Source organism: Ixodes scapularis, unplaced genomic scaffold (assembly GCF_016920785.2).
Source record: "Ixodes scapularis isolate PalLabHiFi unplaced genomic scaffold, ASM1692078v2 PGA_scaffold11__112_contigs__length_91849675, whole genome shotgun sequence".
Taxonomy (NCBI): domain Eukaryota; kingdom Metazoa; phylum Arthropoda; class Arachnida; order Ixodida; family Ixodidae; genus Ixodes; species Ixodes scapularis.
This window is the reverse complement of record NW_024609837.1, coordinates 61,770,491-61,785,201: the sequence shown is the minus strand read 5'-3', so window position 1 is coordinate 61,785,201 and position 14,711 is coordinate 61,770,491. Positions and strand designations below refer to the sequence as shown.

At 47.0% G+C, this 14,711-nt stretch overlaps 1 protein-coding gene across 1 annotated transcript in view; it reads right to left on the bottom strand.

Moving 5' to 3' along the window:
• LOC120846793 (5'-nucleotidase-like) overlaps positions 1-14,711 on the bottom strand; it is a 62,409-nt gene that overhangs the window by 39,241 nt on the left and 8,457 nt on the right. The window contains exon 3 of the mRNA XM_040218670.1: positions 4,326-4,551. Within this exon, the coding sequence (XP_040074604.1) occupies positions 4,326-4,551 (226 nt within the window). The remainder of the gene's footprint in view (positions 1-4,325; positions 4,552-14,711) is intronic.

Genomic DNA, 14,711 nt, shown 5'->3' with positions numbered 1-14,711 from the left:
TCACGGAAACACGGTACGGCGACCGATGCACAGGAAGCGCGTTGTCTTCAGTGACAATTCGATGTTTCGCAACGGTCGTTTGGCACACCTTTGACGACGTGGAGAAGCACTCATTGAACTCGGCGAGAAGGTCACTGAGTTGTCGTCGTTGTGGGGTAGGCAGGGTTGGGTCGATGTCAAACTGCGAAGGCGGCGTTGTCTTAGGTGGCCACGAAGAGAGGTCTTCTGATATTCCGGCGATTGCGGCTGCGTCCGGGAGTTCCTCGGCGTGGCCCACGGCGGTGCCTCTCGTAAGGTGCTGGGCGTCCTGTCGGAAGTTCGTTACGAGTGCGACAGTGCGTCCGTCTTGGAGCTCCGTGACGCCTCTTGCGATGCCGATCCCTCTTCCTAGAAGCAACTGGAGGCTGGCTTCCTTCGAGCAAAACGTCGCCGCAGAAAGTCTCATCGACCCCGACGGGTACGAAAACACTTGACTGCGGCGGTAGGTTCACGTGGTTTGCGAGGACTCGTACCGCGGATGACGTCACTTTGGAGTCCTCCTGTGGTGGAGCAGGTTTTCGAAGCGTCAGCCGGTTTTCTCCGAGGTCGATGACGGCGCCATACTCGCAGAGAAAGTCCATTCCGAGGATAACGTCCCTCGAACAGTCTGGCAGAACGACGAACTTGACAGGGCACGTCTCACCGTGGATCTCCTTGCCTATCTGCCTATCTGCCTATCTGCCTTGCCTTGCCTATCTGCCTTGCCTGGCACGCCGCCGTGTGCGCACCAATTTAAGTGCAAATAAATCACTCACTCACTCACTCACTCGACGCGAGCATTGCATCTCCCGACCGGTGTGATGAGGTGCCCTCCGGCGGTTCGTATCTGAGGTCCATCCCACGGCGTCGTGACTTTCCGAAGGCGGCGGGAGAGCCTCCCACTCAAGACTGAGTAGTCTGCTCCAGTGTCCACGAGCGCAGATGCGTCGTGGCCGTCGATGACGACGTTTAGGTTATTGGACACCGTTGCAGGGGCGTGGTTTCGATCTCTGGTAGCGTTCGAGTGGGGGCCCTCCGACGTTCGTGGAGGATCTTGGCGTCGGTCGTCTTCGGCAACTCGACCTCCAGGGGTTGCCGCGCCTAGTTTCCCCGGCGAGGAGCGAGGGGCGACAGGCTTTCACGTCGGGGTCGGTGCATCGGCGAAGCTGGACGTCGTGGCGACGGCGACCGGAGCTCTCGGCGGCACGTAGGCTCGGGGGACTGAGGTCGTCGCAGGTACTCGTCGATCTCCCGAGGGCGTTCACCATAACGGGGTCGCGGGTCGTTCGGGTGGAACCCGCGAAGCCCGAGTCGTCGGTATGGGCATCGGCGGTAGGTGTGGTCCGCTTCCTCGGAATGGAAGCACAGAGGGCGTCGGTCGGGCGTTCGCCACACGTCGGTCTTGCGGGGTGCGCGAGGCTCCGGGCAGGCGTACTGGACCTGGTCGTCGTGGTGTCGGTCGTGCTGCGGCGCAGGAGACTGACGTCGGGGCGGCGCGACATAGGTGTGACGAGGAGGAGGCGGTGGCCGTCGAGCCACTGCGGCGTAAGTCAATGTGGGCTCCTCGGGGGCTGCCACGACGACGGGAGCCTCTTTCTGGAAGGTTCTCTGGACTTCTTCCCGCACAACCTCGGCGATGGAGAGTGAGGCCGGGCGTACTGCAGCGGGCAGGAGCTTCTTGAGTTCCTCCTGGACGACTTCACGGATAATTTCACGGATGCCGGGGAGGGTGGTGCCAAGGTCGGATCCGGATGTCGCCAGAGTGGTTACGCCGGGGTGTGGCTGGTAGTGTCTGGCGCGTGCTTGTAGGGCCCGTTCCATATTCGTCGCCTCCATGACAAACCCGTCGACGCTTGTCGGGGGATTGCGAATGAGGCCGCCGAATATCTCACTTTTCACACCTCTCATCAAGTGGTGCAGCTTCTTCTCCTCGGTAGCCTGAGGATCGGCGCGGGCGCTCAGGCGGAGAACATCCTCAACGAAGCTGGTGACGCTCTCATGTAGGTCTTGGGTCCTTGTTCGCAGGAGATCTTCGGCCCTCTCACGTCGGTGTTGGCAGGCAAACGTCTTCTTCAATTCTTGCTTGCACACCTCCCACGACGTCAAAGAAGCCTCGTGGTTTTCCAACCAGTGCCTCGCAGTTCCTTCCATCGAAAAGTAAAAGTTCTGCAAGCAGTGCTCGGCTGACCACCCGTTATGGCGGGCCGCCCGTTCATAGTGTTGCAGCCAGTCCTCGATGTCCTCGTGTGCGTCTCCATGGAACGGCGTCGGAGTTTTGGGTGCGACCGGCAGGTATACGACGGCAGGAGCAGCCGGGGCCTGCGCCTGGTCGGCCATCGTCGTCTTCTTCGGCTTGGGCTTGTCCAGTAGCAAACCGTATTCAGGATCCTCTCCCTTGATGCGCCGGCTGGTCCGAGTTTCGGGTTCCGCGGGGAGTGGTCTTCTCACTGGGCTTGGTACCGGACTTGCACTGCGGGATCTTGGAGGGGAACGCTGCACAGGCATGCGGTACCCCGCACCTCCACCAAAATGTCACGGGTGGTGACCAGAATAACAATAAATAAACAGGAAGAACTAAACGTTTAATGTGGCGAACTTGTGCCAAAACAAAAAGAGAATAGAAAATAATAACAAAGCGTCGCGAGCGTCGAGGTCGGCGAGACAGCAGAGTCGAGCGCTGGGGCGAAACTGACTCGACAAGGTCGCGGGCGGCCTCTTATCTAGAGTGAGTCACTATCTCGAAGATTCGGCGGAGAAGGTTCGAGCGTAGCGCGCTCGGGGCGAGAATGAACAAGCACTTTCTAGAACAACAAAAGCAGGGACAAACGATAGTTATGTCCGCAGCAAGAATAAACGAGAACTTTCTACAAGTCTGTGACCCTGCGCGCGGCAATACTGCACCATCTCACGGCGTTTGCAAGATATGGGAGCGAATCTTCGGCACACTTCCTTTGTATTGAGGCGGCGCAATTTAGACACCTCTCATTTTTTTGCTGGCGGATAGGGAAGGTCTCTACAAAGCAGACTGCCGCAGAACATATACGAGCTAATTCTTAACGTCAGAAACGGCAGATATAGCAGGAAGTACCTTCACTAAACGCCCCACAGACCAAAGCGGAAATGTGTAAGGGCTATAACACATTCCATGGTTGCCAGCCTTTGTCACCATGATCAATCCTATATAATTTTGTTTACATCTACAGTTAATATTAACTCGTCAGTAAACGCATGTTCTCTGTTTGGTACTATTATGTAGGACATTGAGTAAGTTGATCAGAGATCTCTGATATATGGTTAACACTACAGCGCACAAAAGGACAAAGACAGAGAAAAGACAGAGAATGAGAGAACGTGCTAAACAATCGTTTAGCACGTTCTCTCCTTCTTTCTTTTGAGTAATAAATTCAGTTGCGAGTAAGCGCTTGTGTGTCGTGCATGTTTTGTCCCTCTCTCTTTACCTTTTTTGCGCTGTACATTCAGCACGTCATCAGATAAACTCGCCCAGCTTACCACACTTCTCCGGTTTATCTAGATGTTTTTACTATATTAAACAAATGAGTTTTGAAGATTCCTTTGATAAACGGCAAGAAGTTTGCAAATAAAAAGACAAAAACTTTTTTTCAGACATTTGAAAGTAGTAAGTTGAACGTTGGGAGTGACGATTCACATGTATATTATGATCCTTGGTTTCAATTCAGATATTAATTTTGGGGGCGAGCGAGTATCTTCATCCTCATCCGTTGAAAGAATTTAAGGTGAAGAAACCAAAGACCTAAACAAGCTTTGGGTTTTAGGCAGCACAAAACAGTGAGCCAAATGATTGCATTTGGCGTGGAATTAAGAGCCGCAATAGCCCGAAGATGCCAAGCTCGAGTCTTGCTTGTCCTCATTTGGTCAGAGTTTGGCAACCTTGACCATATTTTGCCAAACAAGTGCCTACGATAAGCTTCATTCATGGTGGTTTGCATGTCTGACCGAAATCACCAAACAAGTGCCACAGTTAGGCATAACGGCTTGTTGTTTACATCACACGGGGTGGTTTGGTCTCAAATCTGGTTGTTTGGCAGTTCTGTTGCGAGCCCCCCAAAAAATCCATACAACCTCAGAAAAAACAAAAAACTAACTAACGCGTTGGACCAATACCGTATTAGGCCAGAGTAAGGCCCCTAGAATCGAAAAAGACCTCTGCCAAGTTAGATACTTTTCGACCGCGTATTTTGAGTCATAACATTCCAAGCATTATTACCTGACAGGATGCTGATACTATTATGACATTAATGTTTTTTCGGCAAAGAGTAAGGTCCCACCTGGACGTGAGAGGTATCTTGTTTGTGGGAGGACAGCGCCGATGATTCCGATCGTTTTTCCCTTCACACTTACTTTAACACTTTTCTTGATCGGTTTGTCTTCAAGAGCAGGCTCCTTGCTAAAATCAGTATTCGTGCCGACAACACTTATTTTTGCTTGTTTCATTCTAACCAGGAAAGGCGCGAGACCTCCAGGTCCGTCATCAAATTCGTGATTTCCAAGGCACTGAAAGAAAAGCGTTCGCCCATAAAACAAAAATGAATGTTTTCGTATATATGTTTAATCGAGTTTATTTACTCTCAGGGCCCAAAACCACTGCGGAGGTTAGCTAATAAACATGGTTAGCTAACACGTTAGCTAATAAAAAAATACAAGAATACAACTCTGAAATGCACAAACATGCATTAATGCCAATGATCAAGGCAAGAAATGCATCAATACAATAATAAAGAAAGCGAAGAAAATACATCATTTTAAGGATGAACTACGAGAAAGAAAATAAATTGACAAGACAAAAGAGCAAGAACACTGCTAAAAAACATTAATAAAAAATTTAATTCCAGTTTTTGTACCAGCGGCGACAGTTATTGATACTATTGGTGCAGGAGCGCGATTCCAATCAATGAATGGGAAAAAATAACTATTGAAAATTGAGGAGCTACAATGGGTGATGTCTACTTTTAGCTGGTGATATCTGCGCGGCCATATGGGAAAATAATGTTCCACGAAGTTCCGGGTTCTCGTGATTACTGTTTGACTCAAGGTTCAGTCTGTGTCATCCCTTCATTGCTGGCAAGGGGTTCATATTGTTTTCTTTTCTTTTTTCTTTTTTTTTTGGTGGAGTGCGCATTGTTTTTCTTGCTGATCTAAGTTAAAATAAAATAGGTACTGATTATTTTGTTAAATTTTGGGGGAGATTGTAGAGTTATTTTTGTGAGTCGGCCTCGAGGGCGTCCATAGTATACTTTCTTTATTGGAGGGTTTGCCGTTTGGACTATTTAGAGGTTGCCCCTTTGTGTTGGTGGTGGCTGATTGGAAGGTTCGGTACTTAAACTGGTTAGAGATTGCCCCTTTGTGTTGGGGGTAGCTGATTGTAAGCTATATAAAGAAGCGGACTAAACAAACATGGTCACTCAGTTTAAGACGTCGTCCTGTCCATTTTAGTTTGTTTGGCTTATATGCGCATTTCTCGCCGGACTCAGATTTATTCAATATGGTTAACATTCACCAGCTCGCCAGCTACCTTACTGTGTGAACTTTTTAAAACTAAGCATTCTGAATTTATCAACCTCTTTGATTAGGACCTTATTTCACTGCACGACCCTTTGCTCTGTCTTGGATGCCTAAAAATCGAAATTGCAGAAATAATAAATGTAAAGCGAACCTGAATTTTTTATCTTAAAGCAAATTTTATGGCGAACCCATTGTTTGTTTTGGAGCGTCCGGGGATAGATTTTCTAGGGTGCTCCTATTTTACTGGGCGATCGGGATCGAAATGGCCGTGTTCCACGCGTCGTTTTGTATCAGCTCCCACTCCAGATCTTGACTCGGATCCGAGAGAAGTCGCTCCACCGATTTCGGCGGATTCGAACGGGAGCAAGCCTGGCCAGTCCTCCGCGCACACGTGTGACTTCTTTTCTTGCCGGTCATGTCGCCTCAGAAAAATTCGTATTGGCCACTCGCGACGTGCTGCCAGCTTTGCTGCTGCTGCTGCTGCTGCTGCTGCTTGATGACAGTTCGCCGTCAAGTTCCTCCAACAGCAGCAGAGATGGCAGAGAAGGCATTACTGTAATGCAATTACAGTAATTAAGTGTTCTCTTTGTGGTAATGAGTAATCTAATGAATTTCTTTCAGGCAATAATTTCGAAAAATACTTTTTACTTTTGGAGTTACCTTTCCCCAAACTATAAAGTTCGTTTTCGAGCTTTTAAAAGAAATAAGAGTAAAAAACATTTTCCATGATGAAATGTTTTGAAATAGACATCAGGGCAAGTTAAAGGGACGCTGACAGGGTATTTATGCACGCCGAGGTTTTTGGTTGCGTAGTTAATCCCAAATACCTTGTCAAGGCACCAGAACATTTCGTGCGTATCCTTGGCCTTGTTAAGTAAATGTGCTCTTTGTAGTCGCAAAATACGGGAAGCGAGGAAAGCAGGAAAAATGTGAGCATATATCGCCACCCATTTGTTGGGAAAGTACGCATTTTAGGAAGCTCGCGCCATCTCTTTTCTCAAATGGCTAAGCTTCTGCCTAGAAGACATTCAGCCCCCTTGAGTTACAACGCGCAATGACCTGGGCTTTTCGGGTGTTTGCAAACAATACTCCTTGCGAGGAATGACCGGGATTTCGTTTGCAAACAATACTTCTTGCGAGGAATGACCGGGATTTTGTCATCTAGTGAGTGCTCTGAGGAAAATAGGAATAGATTGAGTGCGAGGCGGAATGGAGGTTTCATGTGGCGACTCCTTGGAGGAACGAGCTCCCATGACCCTAATTAACATACTGACAGAAAATATAACTTATTGCAAATCAGAAAGACGGAAACATGACACTTTTTAACTAAGAACCTTCACTATTGAATAAAGAGCGAACCCTGTAAGTCGACTGTCTTTGAGTCACATCTAAAAAAGAACCTATTCATCGCGTTTACCTGTTACGTTGTGCGCGAGCAAAACGACTGTTCAGTATGGTTCACTTTGAGGCGCATAAGGCTGTTGCGATGTAAACAGGAAGACCTAAGGTATGGTACATATACTGCAAATAAAATTAACGCGAATCAGTGCCTCAAGGTATTAAGAAGTAATGACAAAATAATTTCATTAGTTTTGGAAAGCAATGGTAATATAATGTGTTCACTTTTTGTCTGCGGTAAATTGCAATGTTAATTATTCGCATTTTTGCAATTTTTAAAAAAAAAGTAATTAGTAATGTTTATTATGAAACTTCTGAAAGTAATTTTGCCATTTCTGTCCAGCAGCAGCGGCTCAAGTAGCAGCGATCCCGAGGATTGCTTGTGTGTCGCGCATGGATTCGACTGCCTCTTCGGACTTCCCGCAGAAGAGGCCAAAAACCTAGACGTACCTGGACACCGTTCACGGGTATTCCGATGAAGAGCCAAGTGAACTACGCGACTACACTGACGCAGATCGCTTATCGACATACATCTTTCTCATCACGACTAACTTATCTCGTTCGTTTGGACACGGGCTGTTAGCGCCTCAATTGCGAAAACATGTGCTTCGAGATCCGGGACCGCGGAAAGGGGATCCCGGGAAGGGAAATGGTACGAAGGCATCCGCCGATCAGGGAGGTTGTGGTCAAGTCCCACTAGGGATCCGGATGCGGAGCGACTTCGTTCGAATCGCGTGCTCTATCTCGGATCTGGTAAACTGATCCCGGTGCGCTCCAAAACGACCAGGGGAATTCGCCATTAAATTTTTGATGTTTCGCCTGAATCAAAAATATTTAACATTTGTGGACTTTTCAAAATAAGGTGTAGGATAAAGGTAGCTAATATTCAGAACTTTCAAGGCTTCCACAAATCAGCCCTTACGACTTTAAAACATCTCCAAAAAGCGATACTATTTTTCAGCTTTATTTTTCGATTAATAGTAGAGACGGGAGGATAAATTCACTTATAAGCGCACGTTTCAGTTTGTTGCAAATCTGGCAATTTTCATTAAAGTGGCTTGTACCGAAATATGATGTTTTTATTATACTGGGTGCTTTAGAATTATCTTACAAAAACAACAAGAATGGGGTTTGTGCAGGCGAGTTATACGGTCAGAAAGATATAGTATCCCAGGTGAGAAAGAGCTTCGGGCAGAAAGTTGGCAATTTTCTGGGAGTTTCAGACCTTGCAAAGCCTAAATAAGCCGAAGTAGAGCCAAATGCGACCTTCCTTGGCAAAAGCATGGGTATTATGACCCTAATTCGCCAAAGAAGTGCCAGTGTTAGGCTTCACTCCCTGGTAGTTCGGCTGCCATCTGGAATCTTTGGGACCAAATAGCCAAACAAGCGGCAAAGTTCGGCTTCCCCTTCTAACAGTTCGGCTACCATCTGGCAGCTGTGGTCCAAAGTCGCCAAGCAAGTGCCAGAGTTAGGCTTACTGCACAGGAGTTCGGCTATCATCTGGCATCTTTGGGCCCAAATCGCCAAATTACCAAACTTAGGCTTCATTTCCCGATAGTTCAGCTGTCTTGTGGAATCTCTGGGTTTAAATCACCCAACAAGTGGCACAGGTAGGCTTCCGGTGTGAACGGTTCGGTGGCCGTTTGGCACCTTCTGTCCCAAATCACCAACCGTCAGAGCATAGCGTCCTCTATACTGACAAAGCCTCGCAGATCGCCACGAGACGCGGCCGCCGAAAGTGAAAAGGTAGAGCGGCAGACGAGAGGCATGTGACGGGCGCCCCGCTGCGGCGAGACTCCGAAACACATTTGTCCAGAAACAATGGAATGTCCGCTCGTGCTTCTCGCGTTCATCGGGCTACCGCTTCTTCTCTCATTGGGTTTGAAAACCATGTTTCGGGTCCTCGCCGCTGCAAAAGCTGTGCGCTGAATACCGGACTCCCCGAGAAATGCTTTGTACTACCAGACCCTCGCTCTTCAAATCTGCGACTGGGCACTTTATGGCTCCGTCACCCTAACTGTCAGGATTTGTGATCATAGAGGAGGCTATGGTAAGAGTTAGACTTTACTGTCTAGTAGTGCGGTTAAGGCTTTGTTTTACTCCGACGTTGAGGGCAGGGAACGAAACGTAGCACCTTGAGTGCGCCTTTGATTGGCCAGCGAGCAGGAACTCGACATCTGCGACCATTCAGTATATCTGTGCGCTGCTCTGCACTGCGCTGCACTGCGCTGCACTGCGCTGCGCTGCGCTGCGCTGCGTTTGCTACGGTCGGCGTTAGAGAGTAACCAAGCCTTTAGCATCTGTCATTTTGGGACCTGGATTCTTTAACAAAGGCCAGAATTAAGTAATCGGGGCAGGTCCCGTTGGCGATGGTTTATTTGTGTTTTGAGGTAGGTGACCAAGGAGGTATTGCTGGTACGCGGGTAGTATGCAACTGAATTAAGCAAACATGACATTTAATTCTGCTCCCTACTCTGCATTTTACTTTGGGTGCATTTTGACGTCTCAAGTACAAATATAGGCCGAATGTTTTGCCGCAGCTGGAGCAGACAACGGTAATTTCGCAAACGCGGGTTGCGGCAGTTTATTATACTCGCGCGTAGGTACACACACCGATATCCGGACGCGCCGTGAGACTGGTTTGGCATTACCGCAGTTGCTGCCATTGAGGGAGCGTTGCGCGAGACTGATGTGCGCACGCCTCCTCAACACTTGCCATTAGTTGGCGAAGCGTTGAAACAGGGAAGTGGAGATCTGGGCGTGTCTTGCATAGAGATTGATAACTGGGTGATTTCAGATAAGATCGACCAAAGGGTGGCTGGTCGACATTTTTAAATCAACTGATGTTTTTATATTACATTGTCTAGTGTCTGGTATAAACGAATCCAAACTTAGTTTTGACCAGAAAAAAAAATTTGGAGACAAGAAAAATCGTAAGGCAGGGAGAGGTGGACAGTTGCAATAACGCGCACTGATGGAGGGGGCAAGTTTGAAAGTGAATAATTAAAACAATAAAATTAGGCGAATTTTAAAACTTTTTACAAACAAACTATGGGTACAACTTGCTTGTAATATAAAGTAATAATATTTATTAAAAATTTATTTAGTTTTCTAAAAATTGCCAAACATTCCTGCTCGAACGACAAATGGCAAACTTTGGAAATCTGTATCTCATGAAATAATTTAATCATTATTACATAACTTGCAGACATTATTTTACTAATATATGGCTATTATTGAAAAAATAAATAAGATATCTGAGTGACACAATAGTTACAATATATTTAGGCAAACATGGGAAAAAAATCAAACAAAGAAAAATTCCAATGCGAATAAAAAAAAACACCACCTTCGATTTTTTTAAAATTTGGGTACCCTGTTATACTCTATTTCGGCATTTATTTCTATTAAAAACATGTTGCATCATTGCACTGTGAAAGAAGAAACAACTCCCCAAAGTAGGGTCCTTTTTCAAAGCCTACACTTAGCGGTGTCTTATACAAGAAGTGACTCTGAGTTCCAGTTTCATGAAACTTGCACAAATCTTTTATATACATTTATTCAGATGAGGTCATTGATAAAAAGAGCGATCGGTCACACAGTAAAAGGGAGGAGAAACTATATACAGCATTTTACATAAGCGTACAAAGTGGTATCATATTAGAGACTAATGATTTGAGAAAAGATGATGCAGTGTGAAGTTGTACCTTCCGGTATATTTTACATCTAGAGTAAAATAAATAACTTTACTTCCACACACAAAAACAAAGATATAATAGTAAGATATTTAGGTTGGCTGTGTATTTACGATTACAAACAATTTCAGGTGACGGATGCCATAGTGCCTAACTGGAGCAGCTTCGATGCTCTCGGTGTATGAATGAATCGTGGCAAGCCGATATATTTTATCCTGCTCGAGGATAACATTTTGGGATTTTTTTATAGTGAACAGATAAAAATTATTAGTAACCACCAACAAAAACAGTAGGTTAAATACCCCGTGAAGAAAAATGTGATAAATAAGATGTCCCTGCATTCAAAATGAGCAGTCCTTGGGAAATCAAATTCGGCACTTTACGCTAAGGTTTTTCTCGCTGTACCCATTTAATAAAGTTGCTTCCAAGCAGATCCGACTGTCCGTGCTACATATACGTCACAGGTCCCTTCTGTTGATAACTTGCTGAGCCGCCGCGCGTGCCAAGACTGAATGCCAGGGAAGGCGCGCACCGTCAGCCACTCTTCTTTTTTTTGCTCACGATACCGAACAACCTCATTTTCGTCCAGATATACAAGATGCACGCCTTTCAGTTTCTTTGATAGAACGCTCACCATTGTCCTGGCCGTCTGAATTGCGCTTACTGAACGTTCTCTCAGGTTGTTCAGCGTGGCCTGGTGCTTCACGAGTCCGCCAACTCCGTCACATGCATTTTTCCCATGTCCAGATGCAGAAAATAACCACTGGGCTTGTGGGCAATCGCCCTTTGCAAATTGGTGAAGCTGGTAGCGATTCTTGAAATGACTGGCGGCGCCGTCACTTACGTACGTCACGTACGAGTATACCGCAACGTTGTCTTCAACCCACTCCTTCACTTTTTCTAGAGCCAAGCAAGCGTGAGCGGCGTCGTGACACAGGTCCTCACTGATGATGGCAAAGCTGTTTGTAGATTTTCTTGTCGTCACTACACATGTAAATATCGAAACTTTTTTTTTTCCAGTGATATGCTTGCACTTCGTCAGGAAGCACGATGGTCCAGTTTTCAGCAAGGTCAAAATGAAAGACAATGCCCCCGCGTTGCATGCACTGTTTTTCATCGTAGATCGCTTTACCTTGCGTTTGCCGGATATGGTTGTGAAGTACCCAACTTCCAACCGTCACTTGGATGACTTTTAGGAAAGTCTCAGGTTCTAAAGTGTTTTTCACAAGGTCGCCGGACTCCCATGTTGCAAGCACAATCTCTTCATCCTCCGGGATATCAAGTTCCTGGAGTGTAAGAAACTGGCCTTTTGGGCAGTGATCACAGTCTCCTTGAAGGCACAGTTCTGTTGCTGGGTCGCACAGAAATGCCGAGTTCATTTCACCAGTGTTGAATGTTGAGCCTGTAACGTTCTCTAGAGCGGCAATACAAAGATAATATTTGGCGCAGCGCACACAAACGCACACTTCCTGGTGTGGAATATATTGGACCCATCTAGGGCGCAACGAATAAAATTTCGTTAGCCCAACGCCGGAATCGGGATGCTTGTCTTTGTATATACGGAAGGCCTCTCGTATTGAGCGTGTCATGAAGCGCTTTGGCACGAACGTTTTCTCTCCGTTGAGCATGACAGAGATGACGTCCTTCTGGTTGGGACTTTGGCGCGAACATTGTAGCTCGTCATTCGTGAAGTACTCTAGGGCAGCAGACAGGTTCTCAGGGCTCACCTTGCACCTCGTGTAAGGATCCGGCTCATACCACACGCCATGCTTTTCCTTGAGTTTTCGGGATTTACTGATGAGGTACATTGAGGCCTGTGGAATCATCTTTTGAACCTCATTCTTCGTCAGTGTTGACGGCAGGAGTGTAAGCAGTTGACAACGTTCCCGGAGAGAGGTGGCGGTTTCAAAGGCCTGCCGAAAGTTGTCCACCCACTCAGTGCATGTGGAGCATGTTGGTTCGGACGACCCCGATGGTGCGTCCCTGTCGTACGCAATACGTAGCCTTGAGCGTATATTCTTGACAGCAACCTGCTCCAGTTCTGTCTGCTTTCTCTTGACATAGGCAGGCCTGTCCCGACTTCTTACGACGCTTGGTTGTCTCAGCGGCGACACATCTGTAGGTAGTATGCTGCGATTTAGATCTTCAATTGCTTCTTCAGCTGGCACAAATATGTCAGGGCACTGCTCTGAGCTTCGCATCGAGATCTCCTTAGTGATGTGCATGAAGCAATGGTAGCACAGGTAGTCCGTCGCACTCACTTTGGAGGAACAGTCAGGCGGAAGAATTTGCTTCAACGAGTTTAGGTCCAACTCGCCAACACTTCGAAAATTCCGCTGCTTTGGTATAGTCTTTTTGTGTTTGCAAAAGTAATCTGCACAAAACACTCGTTCGGAGCTCCAGGACGTCTTCATAATGTATACATAAATAATAGAAATTAAACCCCAACTGATGGCATATAATTGCCAAGTGAAAGAACTACTGGGTGCACAAGTGACAAGTCCGAGGCTGAGGAGCTCACTCACTGCAAACGTACATTTGAAAAGAGAGGTCACAACTGAGGCTGTCGGCAAAGCTTGATCCACGTCAAAGGAAGAAAGAGGGAAAGTCTCCAGACAAAAAATTGTGGTCAGCGGCCTTCGAAAAAGACTTTCCGGAATCGCACTGTCGTCCCTCCACGAGCTGATATGAAAGCACCCGAGCTTCTACCACGTGGTTCATGACACAGCCTGAGCCATGTCGGCGACCGGTTCGCGAGGGGTTGGCGGTGGGGTTACGTTGATGGTCACTCGGATTAGCCCTTGCTGTACTGAGCTACCGCCTGCAGTGCCTTATCGCCGGCTGGTGTCAACAACGAGAACACAAACACCCTGTCTACACCAAAACTACAAGCGTTCACCGCACACGCGTCGCCGCCGCTTTTAAGCTTTTGTGAAATTGCTTTCTTTTGCCGCGGAGAACCCCCTTATCTTAACTACGCGCCTGAAATCCTTCCAGGCGGGCGTACACAATATCAAGCGTTTCGAGAAATGCCCGTGGAGTAGAACTATGGGAAAATTCGGAGCCCGCGATGTCGATATCGTCGCCGTTGTGTTCGTACGCCGTCGCGTACTGCAGTCCCCCGTTGGGGGAGGGGGGGGTGTGGGGGCGGTCTTACTACGATAACATGGCGACAGCGTTTACACTCTATGTATTTACGCGAGGCTCGAGTATTTGGGGATAATGCTGCCGGTTGGTGTGCCCCTTTGTGCCTGATATTATCGCCCGTGACGCCAGCGAGTGAGATGGCGACAGGCATGACTGCTCAGTAAACAGGCGTCGGCGGCCATGTTTTGCTGGTTGAAGCGAACCCCCTTGTCCTTGACAGCGAGCGGGGAAATGCGAAAAAAAGATTGTATCGGCCGTTTTGCCAGAACTAGCGACGAGTGTCGTCTGCGGTTTCCGGCAACTATTTTGCCATAATCGTGAGCTTAGCGAGGAAATGATTTTTGCTAGCCACAGAACACTACCACGCAGAAAGAGAATGCTTGAACATGTTTTTGTTCTGGATATATATCAGGGATATATATGAGAGAGAGAGAGAGAGAGAGATGAAGGTAGAGCGGAAGAGGGAATAGCATATAGTGTCGCAGGAGAATAAAGTAAACAAAGTTCCTAGTGGCCGATGGCTGCATGATCTTTTCTCGGATCACTAGTCCGTAATATGATACCTCTTTGTACACAGTAGTTTCTCCTTAATTTAAGTGTGTGAACGATTTCTTTAGTTATCATTGGCCTCATCTGAATAAAAATATATAAAAGATGTGTGTTGGTTTCATGAAACTGGAACTCAGAGTCAGTTCTTGTATAAAACACTGCTAAGTGTAGGCTTTGAAAAAGGACCCTACTTTGGGGAGTTGTATCTTCTTTCTCAATAAAATGATGCAACATGTTTTTAATGGAAATGAATGCCGAAATAGAGTATAACAGGTTACCTAAATTTTAAAAAAAATCGAGGGTGGTGTTTTTTTTTTTTATTTGCATCGGAATTTTTCTTTTTTTGATTTTTTTTCCATGTTT